At 34.1% G+C, this 19629-nt stretch overlaps 1 protein-coding gene and 1 long non-coding RNA gene across 3 annotated transcripts in view; one reads left to right on the plus strand and one right to left on the minus strand.

Annotated features, from left to right (window-relative positions):
- Nucleotides 1-12920, plus strand: part of LOC120525601 — a 106858-nt gene extending 93938 nt beyond the window's left edge. The window contains exons 4-5 of the long non-coding RNA XR_005632981.1: nt 3005-3037; nt 12818-12920. This is a non-coding gene — a long non-coding RNA (uncharacterized LOC120525601). The remainder of the gene's footprint in view (nt 1-3004; nt 3038-12817) is intronic.
- kiz (kizuna centrosomal protein) overlaps nt 1-19629 on the minus strand; it is a 134447-nt gene that overhangs the window by 49753 nt on the left and 65065 nt on the right. For both annotated transcript variants that reach the window (XM_039748024.1, XM_039748023.1), the window contains one exon: nt 18437-18587. In XM_039748024.1, coding sequence (XP_039603958.1) covers nt 18437-18587 — 151 coding nt within the window. The remainder of the gene's footprint in view (nt 1-18436; nt 18588-19629) is intronic.

A 19629-nucleotide genomic window follows, 5' to 3' on the forward strand; every position in this document is an offset into this window, starting at 1 on the left:
ATTATATGGGGACAGTCCAAAAAGCATCCCATTTCACTTTCTCTTAGATCATGTTACATGGGTAACAGTTTAGGTACTGCAAAAATTAATCTATTACTCAACAAACATGCAATTCTTTGGGTCTTCATAACATTTATAAAGCATCAATAAAGTGTTTATGCATCTCTGCAATATGGCCTATTAACAAAACATAACTTAGGAGTGGCCCGAGGTGGCTTAACTGAGACACATTCCTCTTGATACTACATATTTTGTGTAAGATCTGTGAATTATACCTATTAACAAGTAATTTCACCATCATGTCAATGTGCCACAGTGCACAGAGATGAATAACCTACTCTCTGATGCTTTGTAAGTGTTATATAAGAGTAAATGAGTAATAGATACATTTTTGCAATATCTAAACTAAAGTGCCAACACAAGTGCACTTTAGAAGAAATGCCTTTGCTCACCAACTAGCTTGGATGTTTGTGTAGGTTGAACCCAGACCCCCACCCCTCCCTCCCCACCATTTAAGTCAAACACCTTTGAATATAGTGAGGTGCTAAAATTGTCTACTGGGTTTTCTCCCTTTGAGTTACTTCCCACCCCCCACTCTTTACTGCAAACATTAGCACCAGCCAATGGAATGAAAGAAATGGTCTTGTAGATTATGTCATGCATCAGCCCAGACATAGGCTTGTGTAACAGACACATCCCGGCATATTCCACTGTAAAGTGAAGCAGCTAAACAAACAACTTGAACTCTGACTGTCATAAAGAAGACTATGCAAGGCTTGCCTTTTCTTGTACTGACATTTACTAAATATTCTCATTGTAAAACTGACATACATACAAAAAATAAATATATAAGTACTAGAGGCTTACACTAAAAGCGTTACACAAACAAATAATAAAAAGCTAGTTTACTATGTTAAACAGGAAACCATAAACAACATTTTATAATAATCTACAAATTAAAATATCTTCAATGCTATTTACATTATTATATGTCTTGCAGCAATTAAACTGGGTTACCATCCATCCATCTAGTCGTTTTCTATACCCACATAACTAGAGCAGGGGAAAGTTGGAGCCTATTTCATCAAAAACGAGCACAAAGCAGGGACAATACCTGGACAGAGTGGAAGCCCATCACAGGGGGAACACACACAAACAAACATACATTAGATACCAATTTAGCATTGTCAGTCCCCCTGAATTGCATGGCTTTAGACAGTGGAAGGAAACCGGAGCACCTGGAAGAAACCCACACAGACACAGGCAGAACATGCAAACTCCATACAAAGACCAGCCAGGATGTGAACTCCTCTAATGATATTCTTTGTAGAACATATTGTATACAGTGGAATGCACTTAAAAACTCTACAATTTCTAGAAGTATAGTCATTTTAAAAATCCTACTTCTTCTAGCTAGAGTAAGATAAAGTCATGACCAACTGATACGATTTTACTTAACTTTTTCATTCATGTTACTGATATATAATTTTAAGGTCTTAAGGTATTGTGCAATCTTGATTTTTATCTGTTTGAACTGTTTTAAAACAGGTAAAGAAAACTTATCAACTTAAATTTGAAATGCAAGATAATCACAAGAAACAACTTGTTTTTATTGAAATGAATGAAGCTGAGGATTCTAAGCTTATGTATAATAGTTTTATCAATGGAAATATATTTAGTCCAGTCCCAAATTTAATTAGTGCAGTGAATAAGCAATTCAACCCTTTAAAAATACTTATTCTGCATCCAAATATATCCCTGATGCTGTTGAAAAAAAATTTTACATTGAAGATACGGAGAAGATCTGAAAGTAAGTATCTGCCTATAAGAGTTTTTCTCTTTTTAAAATTATTTAGAATTACTAATTATTATTGGTTTTAATGTAATTAATTAATGTTATTAATTAGTAATTTTAAGATTTAGTCTCTTGTTACCATACATTTTTAATTCATTTTTAAATTAAACTAAAGAGATGCTGTTAACAACGCAGAGCTGTGCACTGGCTCACCTCAACTGACTCTCAGTCAAGCTGCAAATTTGAGAAATGTAACATGCGAAGTGTAAAGGATCTGTTGGCTGCCTACTTATATAACATCAGCAAATATAAAAGACTCTAAAAGAATGTAAAGTGGGATGTTTCAAACATTCCTGTATTCACCTGGTAGTACTGCTATCACTGCTGCCGAAAGAACCCTGCCATTGTGCTCTGTTGTATGCTGCTTGTAAGGTTTCGGAGTTGCTTGTCTGAAAATAAAAAGGGCAAATATCCACAGTAAGGGTGCAAAGTTATAAGCTCATATGGAGATGGAAGAGGCGAAGATCCAGAGCGAGGACTAAAGTAAGGTGACAAGGATTCAGACTTGGGCTGACTACATATAATGAGAAATATTCTTTTTCTTTCATGTAACTTATTTGAACTGTTATATCTCATAGTGAGTTATGGAAACCTCAGGCACTGTGATATTTGGGTACTGCTCGGGAAAGTAAGTTGCATCATTCTGGTTGACTTAGCAACATAAATGATTCACATTGTGCAAATATCTTTTTAATGAATCATTCTTAATGCTGGCGACTTCAAAGTAGGAATCAAGGCCTATTAGGCCTGTTCCTTTCGTAGACACTGCTCTATCCAGATATTAATGCCTTTAAATATAAGCATATGGCACAATCCAAGCAGGTTTGACCTCATCTTACCGCCACCTACATACTGACAGTAGCAGGTCTTTGTTATTGAAGAAAGAAGTTTTTCTACATGTGCTTGGGTTGTTGTTTGTTTTTACCATATTTATTTATTTTATTTATGTTTGGAGTTTCTGTAAAATTTAAATTTATTTTTGGGGACAAATAAAGTATAATCTAATCTAATCATGGAATAAAGTTAGGTAATAAAGGAAATAAAGGTAGAAAGCTCCATCTAAGGCCAGAATCTTGACATCATCATTTAACTGAGAAACTGGCCTGTGGGAAGCACAAACTTGTACTAAAATGTTTTCTTTCTTTTCAGAAACACAAAGGGATGCCTGCTGTTCTTTTATAGGTAGGAGCCAATAAACACAGCACTAATATGCCTAATTTAACAGAGAGTGCCTTTTTCTTCTTCATGATAGCGTTCATGGTGTGCAGTTTTTACGTTTTGTGAAGACTAAGCGGAGTCCAAGATTTCAGATACTGTTCTATACTGTTACATAAATGGTGCCAAAAGAAGCAGCATTTCTATTTTATTTAGCAAATCTACATAGCATCATTTTCATTTGATTCTGATGAGTAAGGGATCTTACAGTATTTTTACATGTGTTATTTCTCAATTTTTATATTTGTTTAAAAGTGTGTTTAAATTTACAATTTAATTTCTAAACTCTCTTTTAAGGATTTGATAGGTTAACACCACATTACCCTTTCATCAGTATTTATAATAAGAGTGAAATAATAGAAACTCCATTTCTCTTTGGTTAAAACAATTAATGTTATTTATAAAAACAGTCTCTTTTTGTAAAGCTCATTGGTGGGCATTTTTATATAATCATCACTGATTAATATTATTTATGTTATGGGTTGCAATTTTTTTTCATGTGAACCATAAGGGATTCTCTAAATCCCTTAAATACACTTCAACTATATTCCAATCTTGTTTAAGAAAATATTTCCAGATGCAAATTAGTTTCAACAAAAAAATATCCCTTTGGGTGGATCCCTATGTAGTAGAAACTGTCAATAATAATTGGGTAAAGTCACCATATGTGGATTAAATTGGTAAAGCATTACACTGTAAGTTTAAGTGCATCAAAGATAATGACATCATTACTACAAATCCTGATAGAACATAGTAAAAAAAAATTAACCAGTTTATGAATAAATAATATATGGTGCACAGACAAAAAGAATATCACCTAGAATATGGGTAAAGAAATATTGTATGATCCTGTTGAGGCAGTTTTTTGGTAATGTGGTTGCAAATAAAGAACAGCTTAAATAGATTTAAATGAACAGTTACAATTCTCTACTATTTTAAGTTGCTGGCTATACATATTGGAGATTAAAAAGAATAAACAGGCATTTAGGTGCATATACAATATGTTGGACAGAATTTATTTTGTCCTGTTTAGTTAACTACTATAATATTCTGCCCTTCAGAATGAGAAATTACTTCAAATGAGATAAAACGGGATTACCTTGTGAATCAATATTTCTACTGCTCTGGTTTAATTGCCAAAATTGGAATGAAATACCTGCCTAACTCATTTTATCGCTCTTCAGTTTAGGTTTATCTTTAATATTTAAATGGGTCTCCAAATTTCAGGGATTGAAGATGTATCAGGAATTTTTATATTTAATTCATAGTTTTAACACTTAACATTCTAATGTACAGATGTAATAACTGATCACAATTATTTATTTTTTACTTTTGCATGTTTCTTAATAGCTAACATTGTTAATCATTATTTTTGTATGTGATTTCCCTAGAGTGTTGTATATTTTTTCACCTGTTTGCAACTAACTACTGAAACATTTCACAAACCAAACATTGCAACCAATGACATCTCAAAATATGTAAGAAAGAAAAAGAATTAAGCACCTCTTTCCCACCCTTCATTTGGCCTTTCCAAATGAGGCCAAGATCCAGCACTTCAGAATCCCAATTCTCTAACATGTCACCTGGTGAGGCATGCCAGAAAGAAACATGTCTATCCTCAATAAATGAATATATTAATGTAGAGCTTGGTAATGTAGTAAATATTCTAAATAATTTGCATATCATGACACTTGAGCATCACTACAGAATAGACCTTGTTTTCCTAGTATGGCATTAGAAATATATTGTTTCAATATCACTAATACTTTTTTGACAGTAATTTTTTGCACAACTATAAAACAAAGGGCATAGCTGAGTCACAAAGTTAAAACAGTATCAATGAAATGTATAGGGACAAAGTATTGACATGGAGAAAATAAACTGAATTAACAGCAATATCTATCAATAACATCAATAAATAATATCAGTCAGTCCTTTATTATTAATAATACACTGTAAGAGAGAACTATATGGGCACATCTGAAAATATGTAATAATGTAATTAAAAAAAAACAAGAAAAACTTCAAAATCCTTTTGGTTTCCTTTTTATAGCCATAAGAATGCCCACCTTTTACTTCCAAATAGCTATTCATACTTTTATCTTGTCATTCCACAAGATGCATATAAAGGAATATCGCCTCATGACTAGCCAAAAAAAAATCATTTTTAAGCTTAGGTTGATCTTTCCATTTTTGTTTAGGAGGTATTATGCACTATATACTATATAAAGTCTTACTTGAAGTACTGAATTGCATGATGGACAAAAAAGGAGATTAAATGTATATATAATGTTACAGAAGTAGAGGCTGTCAAAGGTATGCTTCCATCTTTAATTTTTGTAGTCTGTTATGTACACTGTTCAAAAAATTAAGGGAACACTTAAATCACACATCGGATCTCAATAAACGAAAAATTCAAGCAGAAAACCTTTACTAAGTAACACTGTACGTTGAGAGCAAAAGAAACCAAAATCATCAACCATTTACGGCAAAATTCAAAATCATAGGCTGATCCAACTTGCATGAATTTCATCATGCCAACTTATAATTTGACTAAGTAGTGTAGTGTAGTGTAGTGTGCACCCCTGACAATGTCTGGGCATGCTGCTGATAAAATGGCAAATAGCATCCTGGGGGATCATCTCCCAGACCTGGGGCCTCATGTATAACGGCGTGCGTAGAACTCGCACTATAACATGGCGTAAGCACAAAAGCCGAAATGTGCTTACGCACAGAAAAATCCAGATGCAGGAATCTGTGCGTACTCCAACTTCCACGTTCTTCCGCCACATAAATCCCGATCAGCGTGAAAACTAACGCTCGTGCACACGCTTTATGTAACTCCCCAACTCCTCCCAGAATTATGCCTCTTTGAATATGCAAATCAATATTAATTGCCCTTAAGCGCAGCCTTCTGTGAAAAGACAATGGGAAAAGCACGGGGGAAAATATAAGTATTTCAGCGAATACCAAGTGGAGGCAAAGGAAAAACATACTATTTGTTCAAATAAACCGTGGTATAATCAACAAAAGGAAGTTGATCGAGTGACATAGCGTGTTGGAGAAACTTGAAAGCTCACATCCACAAAATCGCACAGTGCCGGAAATAAAAAAGAAGTCACATATCAAAGTCGCAGTGAAAAGCCGAGTTGTAAGCCCACTGTCTGAGTGTCATATGAAAGCTTATTAGGGTACAGAGAAAAAAGGCACACGGTGGGGAAAAAGCACGAAATGTCAACTTCAATCTCGACATTTCCACTTTAATCACGTAGTTTATTTTGTCATTAAAGTAGAACATCATAAACTTCATCTTAAAATCGTTTAATTAACCAGTTTCTCTAATCACATCGCAATTAAAGTAGCACGTTAAATGCTTTGTTTTGTATTTGATTTTCTATGTGCTCTATGTGTGTGAATCACTACTTGCTTCTTAAACTGGCTCTCTTCCTCCAGCTAGACACAGAGTCCATTACATTCGTGATATTACAAGCTCCCTGAATAACTAAAATACTGAGATGTATACGTGATGTCATTTTCATGATGATAGGAGTTAAAGCACGTTATTAAAAATGTGTTTCAATTCGATGAAATAATTTATTGCAGCAGTACTCAGGGGCGGCTCTAGGCTTGTGGTGGCACTGGGCAGAGGAAGAATCTGTGGCTCTTTCGCCTGCCAATGTCATGCACGGTGGATGGCCACGTCCGTTGCAGACACTGCATAGCCTCCTCATGCTCATGACACAAGCATTTAACTTTTGCCGAAATTTGTCGCTGCGTTTTTTGCTGTGTTGTTATTTTCACTTTCTGTTTTATATTCAATATATATTGGCATGGCTGTCACTGCAGTCAGGGCTTTTCTTTCCCCAAGTAACCGATTGCCATACAATCAGCTCTATAATAGACGTTAAGCCATCTGTAAGCTTAGGGCCGATTCTTCAAAACGTTTAAAGAACATTGAAATATCTTCGTAGTACATGTTTAATTATTCTATCCTTAACGACACTCCCAGTGAAGAATATAGATTATTTAAATGAAGTTAAAGTTTTATCTGTATAATTTAAAAAACATATTTTGCTGCATTTCACCTTAAAAATGATATCGTCATCATATGTAAATACGTGCTTTATAAAGTGGCTCAGGTTGTGCGATATTATAACTATAGTGCCAGTTTACAGTGGGGTGATTGTACCTATAAGTACAAAAAGTTCTACAAGGAGCACTTGATTGACTGCATTTAAAGTTCTTGGGATGAAACTGTTTCTGAACCGCGAGGTCTGTACAGGAAAGGCTTTAAAACGTTTTGCAGTGGCTGAGACAGCGTGTCCATGAAACTGTAAACCGATAATTCTCTTTCCGATCAGCTGCTGCTGTGATTCACACTCAGATACAGTAATATAAATACTCCGAGTGGTGCAGTGAGAGTAATATGGGAAAAGATGATCCGCTGTGGCAACTCCTAACGGGAGGAGCTGAAAGAAGAAGAAGAAAAATAAGAAGAGGAAGGTGCAGTGAGATTAACAACGCTAAAGCAGTTATGGTATTTGGAATACTATGGCTGTTCCCTGGACCATTATATTGTTACGAGTTAATTACAATCAGATGCATTACACTAATAAACAATATGCGGTTAGTTTCGGTGTATTTATAAAGCGCGCCATGAAAATAATGAGTAATCACACAGGAACAGTACCATTGCTTTGACGCTGGGTGCCGCCAGTCTGCAAAACCGAGCGGAGAACTTGCGTACGACAAGGCATGAGGTACCGTGGAAAAGTGCGTGGCTTTACGCCAAGTGCAGGTTTTATACATCACGATTTAAACGTGGAAAAGTTCTTACGCAACATTTCTGTGCGTACGCACCATTTATACATGAGGCCCCTGGATCAGTACATCAGTGAGCTCCTGGACAGTCTGTGGTGCTACTTGCCGGTGTCAGATGCACTGATACACAACATCTTAGTGGTTCTCTGGGGAATATATGTGCCAGACAATGGCATCAATGCCGTTGTCATCCTTTAATTGCTTACATACTCTGGCCACATGAGTCCAGGCATTGTCTTGCACCAGGAGGAACCCAGGGCCCACTGCACCAGCATAAGATCTAACAATTGCTCAGAGGATTTCTTCTTGGTACCTAACAGAAGGGCTCTGGCAGTGCTCCTCCTGTTCTTCCTTGCTCAAAGGAGCAGATACCTGTCATGCTACTGTGATGATGCCCTTCTGTGGCTCTGTCCAGCTCTACTTGTGTAATGGCCCATTTCCTGATATCTCCTCCATGCTCTTGATACTGTGCTGGGAGTCACAGTAAATTTTCTTGCGATGGCATGTATGGATATGCCATCCCTGAGGAGCTGGACTACCTGTACAACCTGAACCGGCTGTTGGTAAATGCTCATGCTACCAGTTTTAACAAGGACACTAGTAAAATGCAAAACCAGAGAAGAATTCATCAAGAAGATTAAGGAGAGAGCAAACGTCAGTGGCCACCACCTGCAAATCCATTCCCTTTTTGAGGATTGTCTTGTTGTTGCCTGTTGTCACTTTCATTTGCACCAAAAAAGGTGAAGATGATTCACAGTTGCAGACTAGACAGATTGATACACCTGAAGCTTAACTGGCTTGGTGTTAGACTGTGATGATTAATTGCTCCACCAAATTTTTAAGCAGTGTATATCAGACTTCCATTAAATGCCTCACTTCAGCACAAAGTGGTAGACTAACTAGTGTTTCTGACTAGTTCACACATTTAAAGTTGTGAACTGGGAAAAAGGATTTATATTTCTACTCTGAAATCGGGTACACTATTTAAGCCATTCATAATGATAGGAACACATGCTAAAATGTCATTTATATCAATCATTTTTATAAGGAGAAGCACTGTTTAGTTGGGTTACTTAATTTGCTACAACTGAAACATAGTTTTCTTGTGGAGGGTTCTTTCCTAGCCAAAATACATACAAGTGTTATTTTAGCGGTTACCTGCAATGTTAAATGATAATGTGAAACAAATTTTATTTTCTTTGATCTCACAGGTTTTTATTTGTATAACGGGTACCATTTATATAATTTTAAACAATTATTTATTTTACAAACAATGCCAGAAGACACGTTTGCCTTTTTCCAGTTAAACTTGGTTTTTCATTAGAAACTTTCAATTTGGATCAACCTGAATCTAATGATCACAGAATTGAATAAAATGTTCTATGGAATGCAGTTGAATGCTAGTGAAGTGGTTAACTGCTGTCTTACTGCTTCAAGACTCAGGAGCAGTTTCCAGCCTGACAGTAGTCTGTATTGAGACCATATTTTGACACTTTTTTCAAGTACTTCTTTTACAAGTGCTCTGCTTCCTGTATTCGGGTTAGGTTAATTGGAATAACAGACTGAAAAAAAGCATTACCATTAGTAACGCCTATAAACTATAAACAAAAAATGTATCAATATGAAAAAAGGCAAGTAAAAAACATTTTTCCTAAAATAAATGTAAACACCTGAAGACATTAACGATATCCAAGTTTCAAACATCAATATCAATTTGACACATACATGCACACGTCTCATAACTGATAATTTACTCACTTCACAGAAATCATAAGTACGTGCATCTTTCTAAGTTAGGTATTTGTTTCATATATCCATCATTTAAAGCAGAATACTGCTAAAGTCTACACAGTCATATCTTCTCTTGTTTTTACTAAATGTAAAAGTCTATGAGCATTATATACAGTATATTATTATTTTTATATAGCATTTCACAGACACATATATTATATGTGTGTGTATTTTAACAGAATAGTGATTTTGTATCTTTGATTTTAGTTTCAGAATTACAGATTTGTGTTAGAAGATGTGCTATTCTCTGGAAAGAAGCACTGATAGACAGGGACAGTAGTTCATTTGTTTTTTGACCCAAAAACAAGCTTTATTAGGATGGCTGCTGTCATATGTTGTGGCTAGTGTTCACATATTACAATGTAAGCATCATTGCAGTTTCAGTTAGATACCACTTCCAAAAAGAAAAAAAATAAGAAATGATTAAGTACACTTGTTGCACATAAAACGTAATACTGTCATCCTGCTGATTGGAGAATTTTGTATAGTAAGAGATTATGCTTTGAACAGAGTTAGTTAAATATATCCACTGGAACAACTAAACCTACTTAAACTTAGCCCAAAAGAAAAATATGGTTGTGGGGGTTATTGGGTATGAAATAGGCTCACCAATTTGTATCTGATTGTAGATTACGGTCTTGGTAAAAAGATTTTAATAACAAATATTCATGTACAAAACTAGACCCCTACATATGCAAAGCTGAGGGACAAAATGGCATGATAGCGACTTAAACTTATGTTCAGAAAACATCTACCACAATTCATTATGTTTATTCCATATATATATATAGAAGACAGATTGTAGCTATTGCAAAGCCCTGTACACATTTATGCACAAGCAAATTTGTGGATATGATAAGAAATTGTCCCGCATAATTATTAAACATTTTCCATTCATGTATTTAATTTAGAAGAGATTTACAGAGGCCAGGGCATCATAACTATCACCTGTGGTTTCTTAAGCTCACTGGAAAAAAAACAGATTATTGTTTTAATGATGCAACAGAAAAATGACACCTTCCAGTGAACAACCACAACTAAGGATGATGCATTATTAATACAATCTCAGATTTGGTGTTTCATAAGCATTTATTCAGCAGTACATGACTACTTAGATGAGGTGTGATTTATTCTTCTAATATCGGCAAAGATCAAGTTACAAGTTAGGAAAACCATCGCTTTTAAAAGTATTTAAATAATTCAGTAGGTTTCTCACAAGCATGACTTAAATACACTGCATATGTATTATAGAGAAGGGAGAGGAACTCTCGAAGTGTTAATGCTGATAATGGACTGGGGGCAAACATGAACTTATGCTACAATTAGACAGTGGTGATTATATTAATATTGAAAGTATCCATAAGTAAAATGGTAAAACTTGTGCACATTCCCAAATAGAAACATTTAAATAAAAATATGCTGGGTTTATAAAACTGGAAGTTATTAACAGCAATTTAGAATTTTCTTGAGAGGACCAAATATGATATTTTAATACTTAGCTGTTTCTAACTACACATCTTTTATATACTTTAAAAATGCAAGGTTTCTGTATAGTGCAGCATATTATGTATTCATAACAGAATTTATTTTTTGCAAGCATATTGGTATTGGCAATTAACTTGTGTGTTTATTTTTCACTTAATCATTGGAGTTGTACATGTTAATGTTTCATAAAGTAGATGACAGGTTCTTCCTAAGTGTCCAAGTCACTAGACAGGAGCCATTTAAGAATAAAAGATAATATTAAATTATCATGTATAAGCATGTTGTCTTTCATTTTTCCAGTGTATGTGACCTATAAATGCATACAAAGAAGCAAAGATAGAAATGAAACAAAAGTCGCAAAATGCAAAAAATAATTTATATATATCAACTAAGACAATATTGAGGATACTTGTCAAGATTGTAAAAGAGAACTGCACTGATCTTTGTTTCTAATTATATTTTGTTTGATTTATTTTTATATAACACACTTCCATTTTCAAGTGTGGAGTGTTAACATAATACATTCACATTAACAGATATAAGTGTTAAAATAAAACACAAATAACATGCAATAGCTACACAGAAATTCATATATCTACATATTTTAGTAATATAAATCGGGTTTGTAGAACTGTACAGGTGAAATCCCATTATGGCAGATATCGAAGTAACGAAATTTTCAGAATAACAAATACTTTTGGTTGGCCCGAACAAACATTTATACGACATCTTGTTAAACTAATTTTGTTTAAATGAAATATAAATTTCAGTATAACAAATGTTTTTTCAACCAAAAAATGCAACCATAGATAATACTGTGAAGCAAGAAGTGCTTAATACTGCGCCTACACTTCAGTGGCAAATCTTGGGATATCTCAAAGACTGTGGTGAAATTTCTGGTTTCGGGCAGTCTTGGCAAGGTTCAGTGAGAGTGTAGGCACAACATTATACATATAGACAAATTCAGAGTCAGATCTCCACCTAGTGTTCACGTGGGTAGTTGTACTGTGTACGGAAACTGTACTGTTCGACTTTCATAGCGGTTCTCAAAGTTCTCTTTGAGATGAACCAAAAAAAAAAACTAAGAAATGGCATCAGTTTACGCTGAAAGAAAAATTAACAATCCTGGAAAACGTTGATTTCGGAATGAAGAAAAATGACTTGCCAAAAGCATTAGGAATTATGCCTTAATCTTCATCTATCTCATTTTCATTCTGTATTTTCATAAGTGTATTTCTATTAAAAAAAAAGTTGCATCTCTCAGGCCGCACTGTTTGTTCAGCTTAAAACTTTCACATCCCCATTCACTGCTGCTACTTCCAGTGTACCCCAGGGCTCTGTCCTTGGGCCCCTCCTTTTCATTATTTACCTCCTTCCCCTTAGAAATATCTTTCGTAAATATAACATTAGCTTCCACTGTTATGCTGATGACACCAAGCTCTATCTCACTAGCAAACCTACTTTTTCCTTTCCACCCTCCTCGCTTATTGATTGCATAGCGGAAATCAAATCCTGGTTTTCTTCAAATTTCCTTAAATGAAATAGTGACAAAACTCTGAGGTTCTCCTCATTGGTACAAAATCAACATTGTCTAAAACTGATATTTTTTCCTTTGTTATTGATAATTCCTCTGTCTCCCCTTCCCCATAGGTTAAGAGTCTGGCTGTCATCCATGAGAGTACTTTATCTTTTCAGTCCCAGATCAATAACATCTCCCGGTCTGCATATTTCCACTTACATAACATTAATCGTATTCGCCCCTCCCTCACTCCTCACACCACTGCTATCCTTGTTCATAGCCTTGTCACTTCTCATCTGGATTACTGTAATTTCCTTTTCTTTGGTCTTTCTCACAAATCTCTTTATAAGCTTCAACTGGTCCAGAATTCAGCTGCCCGCATCATTACTAGAACCCTCTCTATTCACCATATCACTCCCGTCTTGCAGCAGCTTCACTGGCATCCAGTTAAGTTCTGCATTCAATTCAAAATTCTTCTGTTAACTTTTAAGGCTATCCACAACCTTGCCCCTCCACATCTGTCCAACCTCCTCCTTGTTGCCATTCCCTCCCGCACCCTTAGATCCTCTTCATTCATCCACTTGACTGTCCCCTTCATCCGTCTTACCCACCTGGTAGTGACCATCTGAGATTAGAAACATTGATTCGTTTACTTTTCAAATCTAAACTTAAAACCCACTTGTGTAAGACTGCTTTTACTCTTTGATTACAATTGCTCTGCCTGATTTTAATTTTTATATTTTAGTTTTGTTTGTAATATGTGTGTTATCTATTGTTCAGTGTCCTTAAGTGTTTAGAAAGGCACCTATGAATAAATAAAATATATTATTATTATTAAAAAGTTATGTCTAATGTCTCATTTCTATTCTGTATTCATACCTGTATATATAAAAAAAAAAAAACAAGAAAAAAAAACTTGTGTCTAATGTCCCATTTTCAAATGCATTTGTTTTTTTCAGTTTAAAAGTGTTTTTTTTAATACAGGTATTGTCAAGCTTGGGTCACAGAGTTGCTTGAGAAACAGGAAGGTGAGCCTAGGTTCTCAAGAAAAATACAGGTACATATTACTGAATAGAGAAGGCAGGTACAGTCTCAAGACTTCATTTAAAATAGAAGCTGTTACTTCAGCAAACAAGCACATGAGATAGGAGCCGCAACATGGGGGCAATCATCGTGCTTTAGCTCCCATCTTCAGAGCAGAAGAACACCAGCAGCTCGGAATCACCACTGGGGCAGATGCCGTCTGGAGAAGACAGAGATCAGGAGAGTGTGAGGAAAAGCAGGTCAAAGCCCGGTGTTAAATGTTCTAAATATCATGTGACAAGCATGTTATGCAGTAAGAATGATCCTGCAGAGGACAACCAATTACTTTGTCCTTGGTTTACTGTTTATCAGACACAGCAAAGAAGCTACAGAGCTGTCCTTTCACTGCTTCTGTTAAAGATGGCGAATCACCGGAGACCCTGGTCACAATAGTATACTTATTTTCTCCATATTTGTTAAAATGAAATTTATCCTATAATTAAATATTTTTATGGTCCCATGAGTTTCATTACAATGGGATTCCACCTACATTAATAAATTAATTCAAGTATGACTCTATTAGTCTAAGGAATGCAGAAGGGAAAAATAAAACAACATTTTATACAGATTCCTGAAGGAATGAATCCTTGAGCACATGGTTTATAACAAGGCTGTTTAAGATCTATTGGCACTTGGCTAGCTGTCCACTGACACTGTTGGCTAATGTCAATGACTTTAAAGACAATGAAGAAATTTTATATTTATTACACTGTTTTTCAAATAATCATATCAATTTAGGGGTGTCTTAGTTTAGATTCAGGATACATATAAGACTACAGAAATGCAGGCAAGTGTGGCATCAAATTATTTTACTTCTTCATATTTTAATAACATATTGATGGCAATCTACTATGTATATAACACATATAGAGAAACTAATCACAAAACAATACTTAAATGCGCTCAAATGAAGAGAACAATGAGGAAATGAGGACGTAAAAATGTTTAGTAGAGATTCTTGGAGGTATGTGACGTTTCAGCCAGTATTCCTGCCTTGGCTAAAACCGCATTCTTATTCATTTAATCTTTTTGTTGTATGTTAAATATAAATGTGTGTATTGTGTTATTGGTTTTGCCCTTCTTCCATTTCATTTATTTGATGTTATGTAGTTTAGTTTCTCATTCTTACACTAAGCTAAGTTTTAATGTTTCAGTTTTCATTATCTGCCCTGTCTCCTTTATCTTGAAGCTAAGAAGGTAGACTCATCTGATTATACAGGCAGTGTACTGGCCCAGATAATATTTAAGAGGCCAATGCATTTTTTCTGTGTTTCTATTTTGCAATTTTTGTTTACATTTATGTATTCATTGCTTTGTTTGGATTTACTGGCTTGTAACAGTAACCAAACTGTTTCTGGCTTGTAATTACTTGGATTTGTTTGCTTTTAAAAAGGCAAAACCTATTTATGTTTGTTATTTTTGCATTACTTTTAATGTACTGTTTTCTTTTATATATAAAAATAAATTCCTTAAATATAAAGATATTTTTTTGTGTTACTTTCAGGACATTGTGAACTACGGCACATAAAACAACACTGGGTTTCTCCAAATTGCAGAAAGAAAGCAACTAATACAACTTCTGGCATAAGTTAACTATTTTATCAATAACCTAACAATAAATACTGTAATTTTATTACTGGTTGTTTCCTTTTAAGTACACTTTATGTGTTATAAGGTATGAGCAGTAACTAAGATAAATAGCATTAACATTTCAATAATACATTTACAGATTCAAAAAAAGTAAAACAAACACAAATTAAAATAAACAGAGATTTTCAGTAAATTCTTTTCCAATTTGTATGGCACTAATGTTTTCTTTGTTTCTCTAACAAAATTTTCAGTTTTTGACAGCAGTAAGCAAATGTTGTTAACTGGATGAAGAATGTTTACTGTATTAACAGCAGTAAATATGCAGATAATGTCTGTCTTTTTCATTCAAAGACTGATATATGATTTGAATGTTTGTGTTTAACAGAACATAACTTAGTGTACAATACCTAGTGTATGTACTCCATTTATATGTTTCTAAATAAATATTAGTTAGACTTCTAGACCTATTAAGTGTAAAATAACTGAGATCATGTTTAAAATCAAAAGATTACAAATCATTATAAGTCACTTTTTGATTCTTAAAAGTATATTGTAGAAACATTCGAAAGACAACATTTTAGTATAGGAAAATACACTTACTTTGACTGTAATAAAATGAAAATGCAGTTTGCAGTTTTGGAAAACTGTTGTTCTCACAGGTTCAAAAATGTTAATAATTTAATATTCCTACATCTTTTGGTCACTGTCATATATGAAACATTTTAGCAATAAGATAAAATCAAGAAAATGGTTATACCATGACATCTTCAGGCAATGTGTTTATTCTGAATTATAATTACATGGGGTTGTATAAAAGATTTACATAAGAGTCTTCAGCAGTTATTTCATACGTGGCAGCAAAAATGAAAAACTCCTTAATCCAATAAATGAAATTAAAATTGTTAAATTTCTCAGTGTCATACTTCCTCAGCGTCTATCATAAACTATCTACTTTACATCAGTTTGTACTGTCTACTGCTGGCAAACAGCCATAGCAGCTTTAGACCACAAGCTTCTTTTCATGCTATGGTATTTTTTATCAGAAATTTAGAGACATAGATTATACTGTAGATCTTCAAAGATTTAGAGACACAAACAGCATAAGCCTATAACAGTGTAACTTATTTGTGGAATCATTTTTTATAATTCATGAGCTCCTCACAGCTAAAAAGAATCATGTGAACTTTACAAATTGAAAGCAAACAAATTAATAATATTATGCAGCCTGTAAAGTGCGAATTTATCAAGAGTACTTGTTAAAAACAAGACAGCAGTTAAATCATACGACTCTATAGCTATCATTTTTAATGTGGATTTTTAAACATCATACAAACACAAGTACAAAATCAATTATATGTTGTTAATATAAGACGAAAGAGAAGGACAACATGTTTCACATATTAACTATACTGGCTGCCTAGAATCTATACTAAGCAATAGGTAAACAATCGGAGTCCTGGTAATAAAAACTGAAACTGAAATGTATGACAAAATCTTTTTGCAAACTAATTTTCAAAACAAATTTAGTCCATGAAACTTTCTTTTGATTAATTTAATATCAATGTAATTGTACAAAGTGGAGGAATATCAAAATAGCAAAATGAGAAATAGAGTAACACAAAATACTACAGTAGAAAGGTCACTAGAGAGCAATAGACCTTGCTTGGCACCAGGTGGAATGAACTGGAGCACCAGCTGCCGAGAGGTTTTAAGGTATTCTATTCAACAGGTGGCAGCCAAGGGATTTACTTACATAGTGAAGGACAAAATTGGACAGACTAGCACCAAGCGAGGGAACAGTGAATCTATAATGTGAAAGAAAGCATAATGCTCTAAGAATTAATTAACTGTTGATGTCTTTTTCAGGGAGATACAACTAGAGGGCTGGAGACATGGCTCTTCAAATGTTACTGAGGTCTAAAGTGTATAGAGACAATTACGGGGAACTCTAACCTTGTGTGCATATTACCAAAGATGGGCCAATCCTAACTTTCACCACAAACTGAGTCCAGGATTTGGACAAAAGAAACACCAAGAAGTTTAAAATAGCACAATAATCTCAAACTAATCAAAAGCTGAAAGGATAGTTTTTGGTGATGGCTCACTGGTAGCAGAGATAGAGCCTAGGGCTAATTTAAGAAGTATTTAAGAAGTGGAAGTGTTTGAATTTCTGGAGATTTTAGCTTAGCCAAGTCAACAAAGAAAGAAAGTTTCATGTTTTGTCAGATCTATCGCATTTATTGTATCTAAATTGTGTTACTCTGAAATGTTTGAGTTGCAATAAACAAAAACCCTTATAGTCTCAGTAGCCACTTTATTATGTACACTTCTCTAGTAACAGGGTAGGTCTCTCCTTTGTCTTCAGAATACATAGAATTCTTTAAGGTTACAAAAACATTCCGTCGCTGCCAAACACATCATCATACAGTAAGTAATAATGTTAATGCTGAAAAACCTCTTGCTTTACTTAGTCCCAAATGTGTTCTATTGGACTTCGATCTGGTGACATGTTAGTCTACAGAAGAAAACTGAAATCTTTTTTATATCTGTGGAAAACACTTCAGGTCATGCAGGCTTTCTGACAATGGTGCATTATCCTGTGTTAAATATTCATGTGAAAAAGAGCTGACTTGTTAGACAGGCAAAAACTAGTTCAGCAACATTAAATGATACTTAGATAGTAGCAAGAAAGGTGCTTCACACCATTACACTACCAGCACCCAGCATGCACAGTTGACACAAGGCAAAATAGATCCAAGAGTTCACGCTGTTAATGCAAAGTTTTGACCTTACACTATGCAAGTTGCAGCAGAATTCAATATTTTATAGGGACTAGGTGACATTTTTACAAACTGCAGTCATCACTTTTTGGTAATCGTATGGACACTAAAACCTTAATGTTATATATAAATATATATTTACATGCACACACACCTCATTGACCCTTGTTTAAGCCTGTTTATAGCATCTTGTACTTTTATAGAAAATTAGAAATTATAATTATCAATGCTTAAAAAAAAAAAGAACAAAAACAGAACACTTAAAAAAAGAACACAAAAATTACAGCACAAATTTACCTCATTAATATTTGCGGAGTTTCTGGGAGTTATTAATGGTGCAAATATTTCTGCTATCTCATGCCCAGTTAACACACTGTGCACTTTCAGCATAAAAGCATGTCTGTACAAAATATCCCACAACTCTGCTGAATCTGAAGGCATGGAGGATCTGCAATAACAGTAACATCATGTTAGCTAAGTAAATACTATAATCTGAAGGATCCAGGCTACATCAGAAGAAAAAAAAAAAATTTTTATAACATTGTTAAGTGAACATCATTTAAGTAAAAGAAGACAACAATAAAATCCTAGACTGCCACAACTACTTTATGCAATTGTCTAAAACTTGAATGTTTTTATATATACAAATATTTATTCATTTTTTTCTTAGTTCTGATAACAAAACTTATTACTTCAGTAAACCAGGAAGACCTTGGATGTGAGGAACTCTAAGCACATTTTAGCTTTTAATGCAACTCTAACACGATTTAAAAAGCTGTAAAGAGGGTCTGTGTGATGTCATATCACAATTTTGGAGAATCATAAAATTACCAGATAAATCCTGGCTATGTAAAGCAGTTTTAGTTATTTATTAAAAATGATCACAAGAATCTTTAGTGACATGTTACATCTCTGCTATCACACTATAATTCCTTCTTTAAAAGATAATACTATCATTTGAACCCTAACATAAACGAAACTAACATCTCTAACTGTTTACAACAAACATTTTTGATGGAATGAATGATCTTTTTTTCATCACAGTCTCTACTGATTCTGTATATTACCATGACCACCATTTATCTGCATGACCTTTTAGGGAAGATTTTGTTTCTATCTAGTACTGTTTCAGTCAGACTATCAAGAAGATTGTCTTTTCCATCTTCTCGGTAAAGTTACACTGACCATATATATATATATATATATATATATATATATATATATATATATATATATATATATATATATATATACACATACATACAAACACACACACACACACAGAGAGAGAGACAGATTTACACATTGTGTAAAGACAAAACTCATAAGGGTGACTGTAACTCAAGGATCATTTTCTACATCTAATTTGCCATTAAGACAATTTTGCAATTTGCAAATAAATCTCCCTATTCAAAACAATACGAAAACAAAACAATTTATAAAATTGTGTCACGTAAAATTATATAAAGTTGCTGATGAAGGTAGCGGAG

Source organism: Polypterus senegalus, chromosome 3 (genome assembly GCF_016835505.1).
Source record: "Polypterus senegalus isolate Bchr_013 chromosome 3, ASM1683550v1, whole genome shotgun sequence".
NCBI lineage: Eukaryota > Metazoa > Chordata > Cladistia > Polypteriformes > Polypteridae > Polypterus > Polypterus senegalus.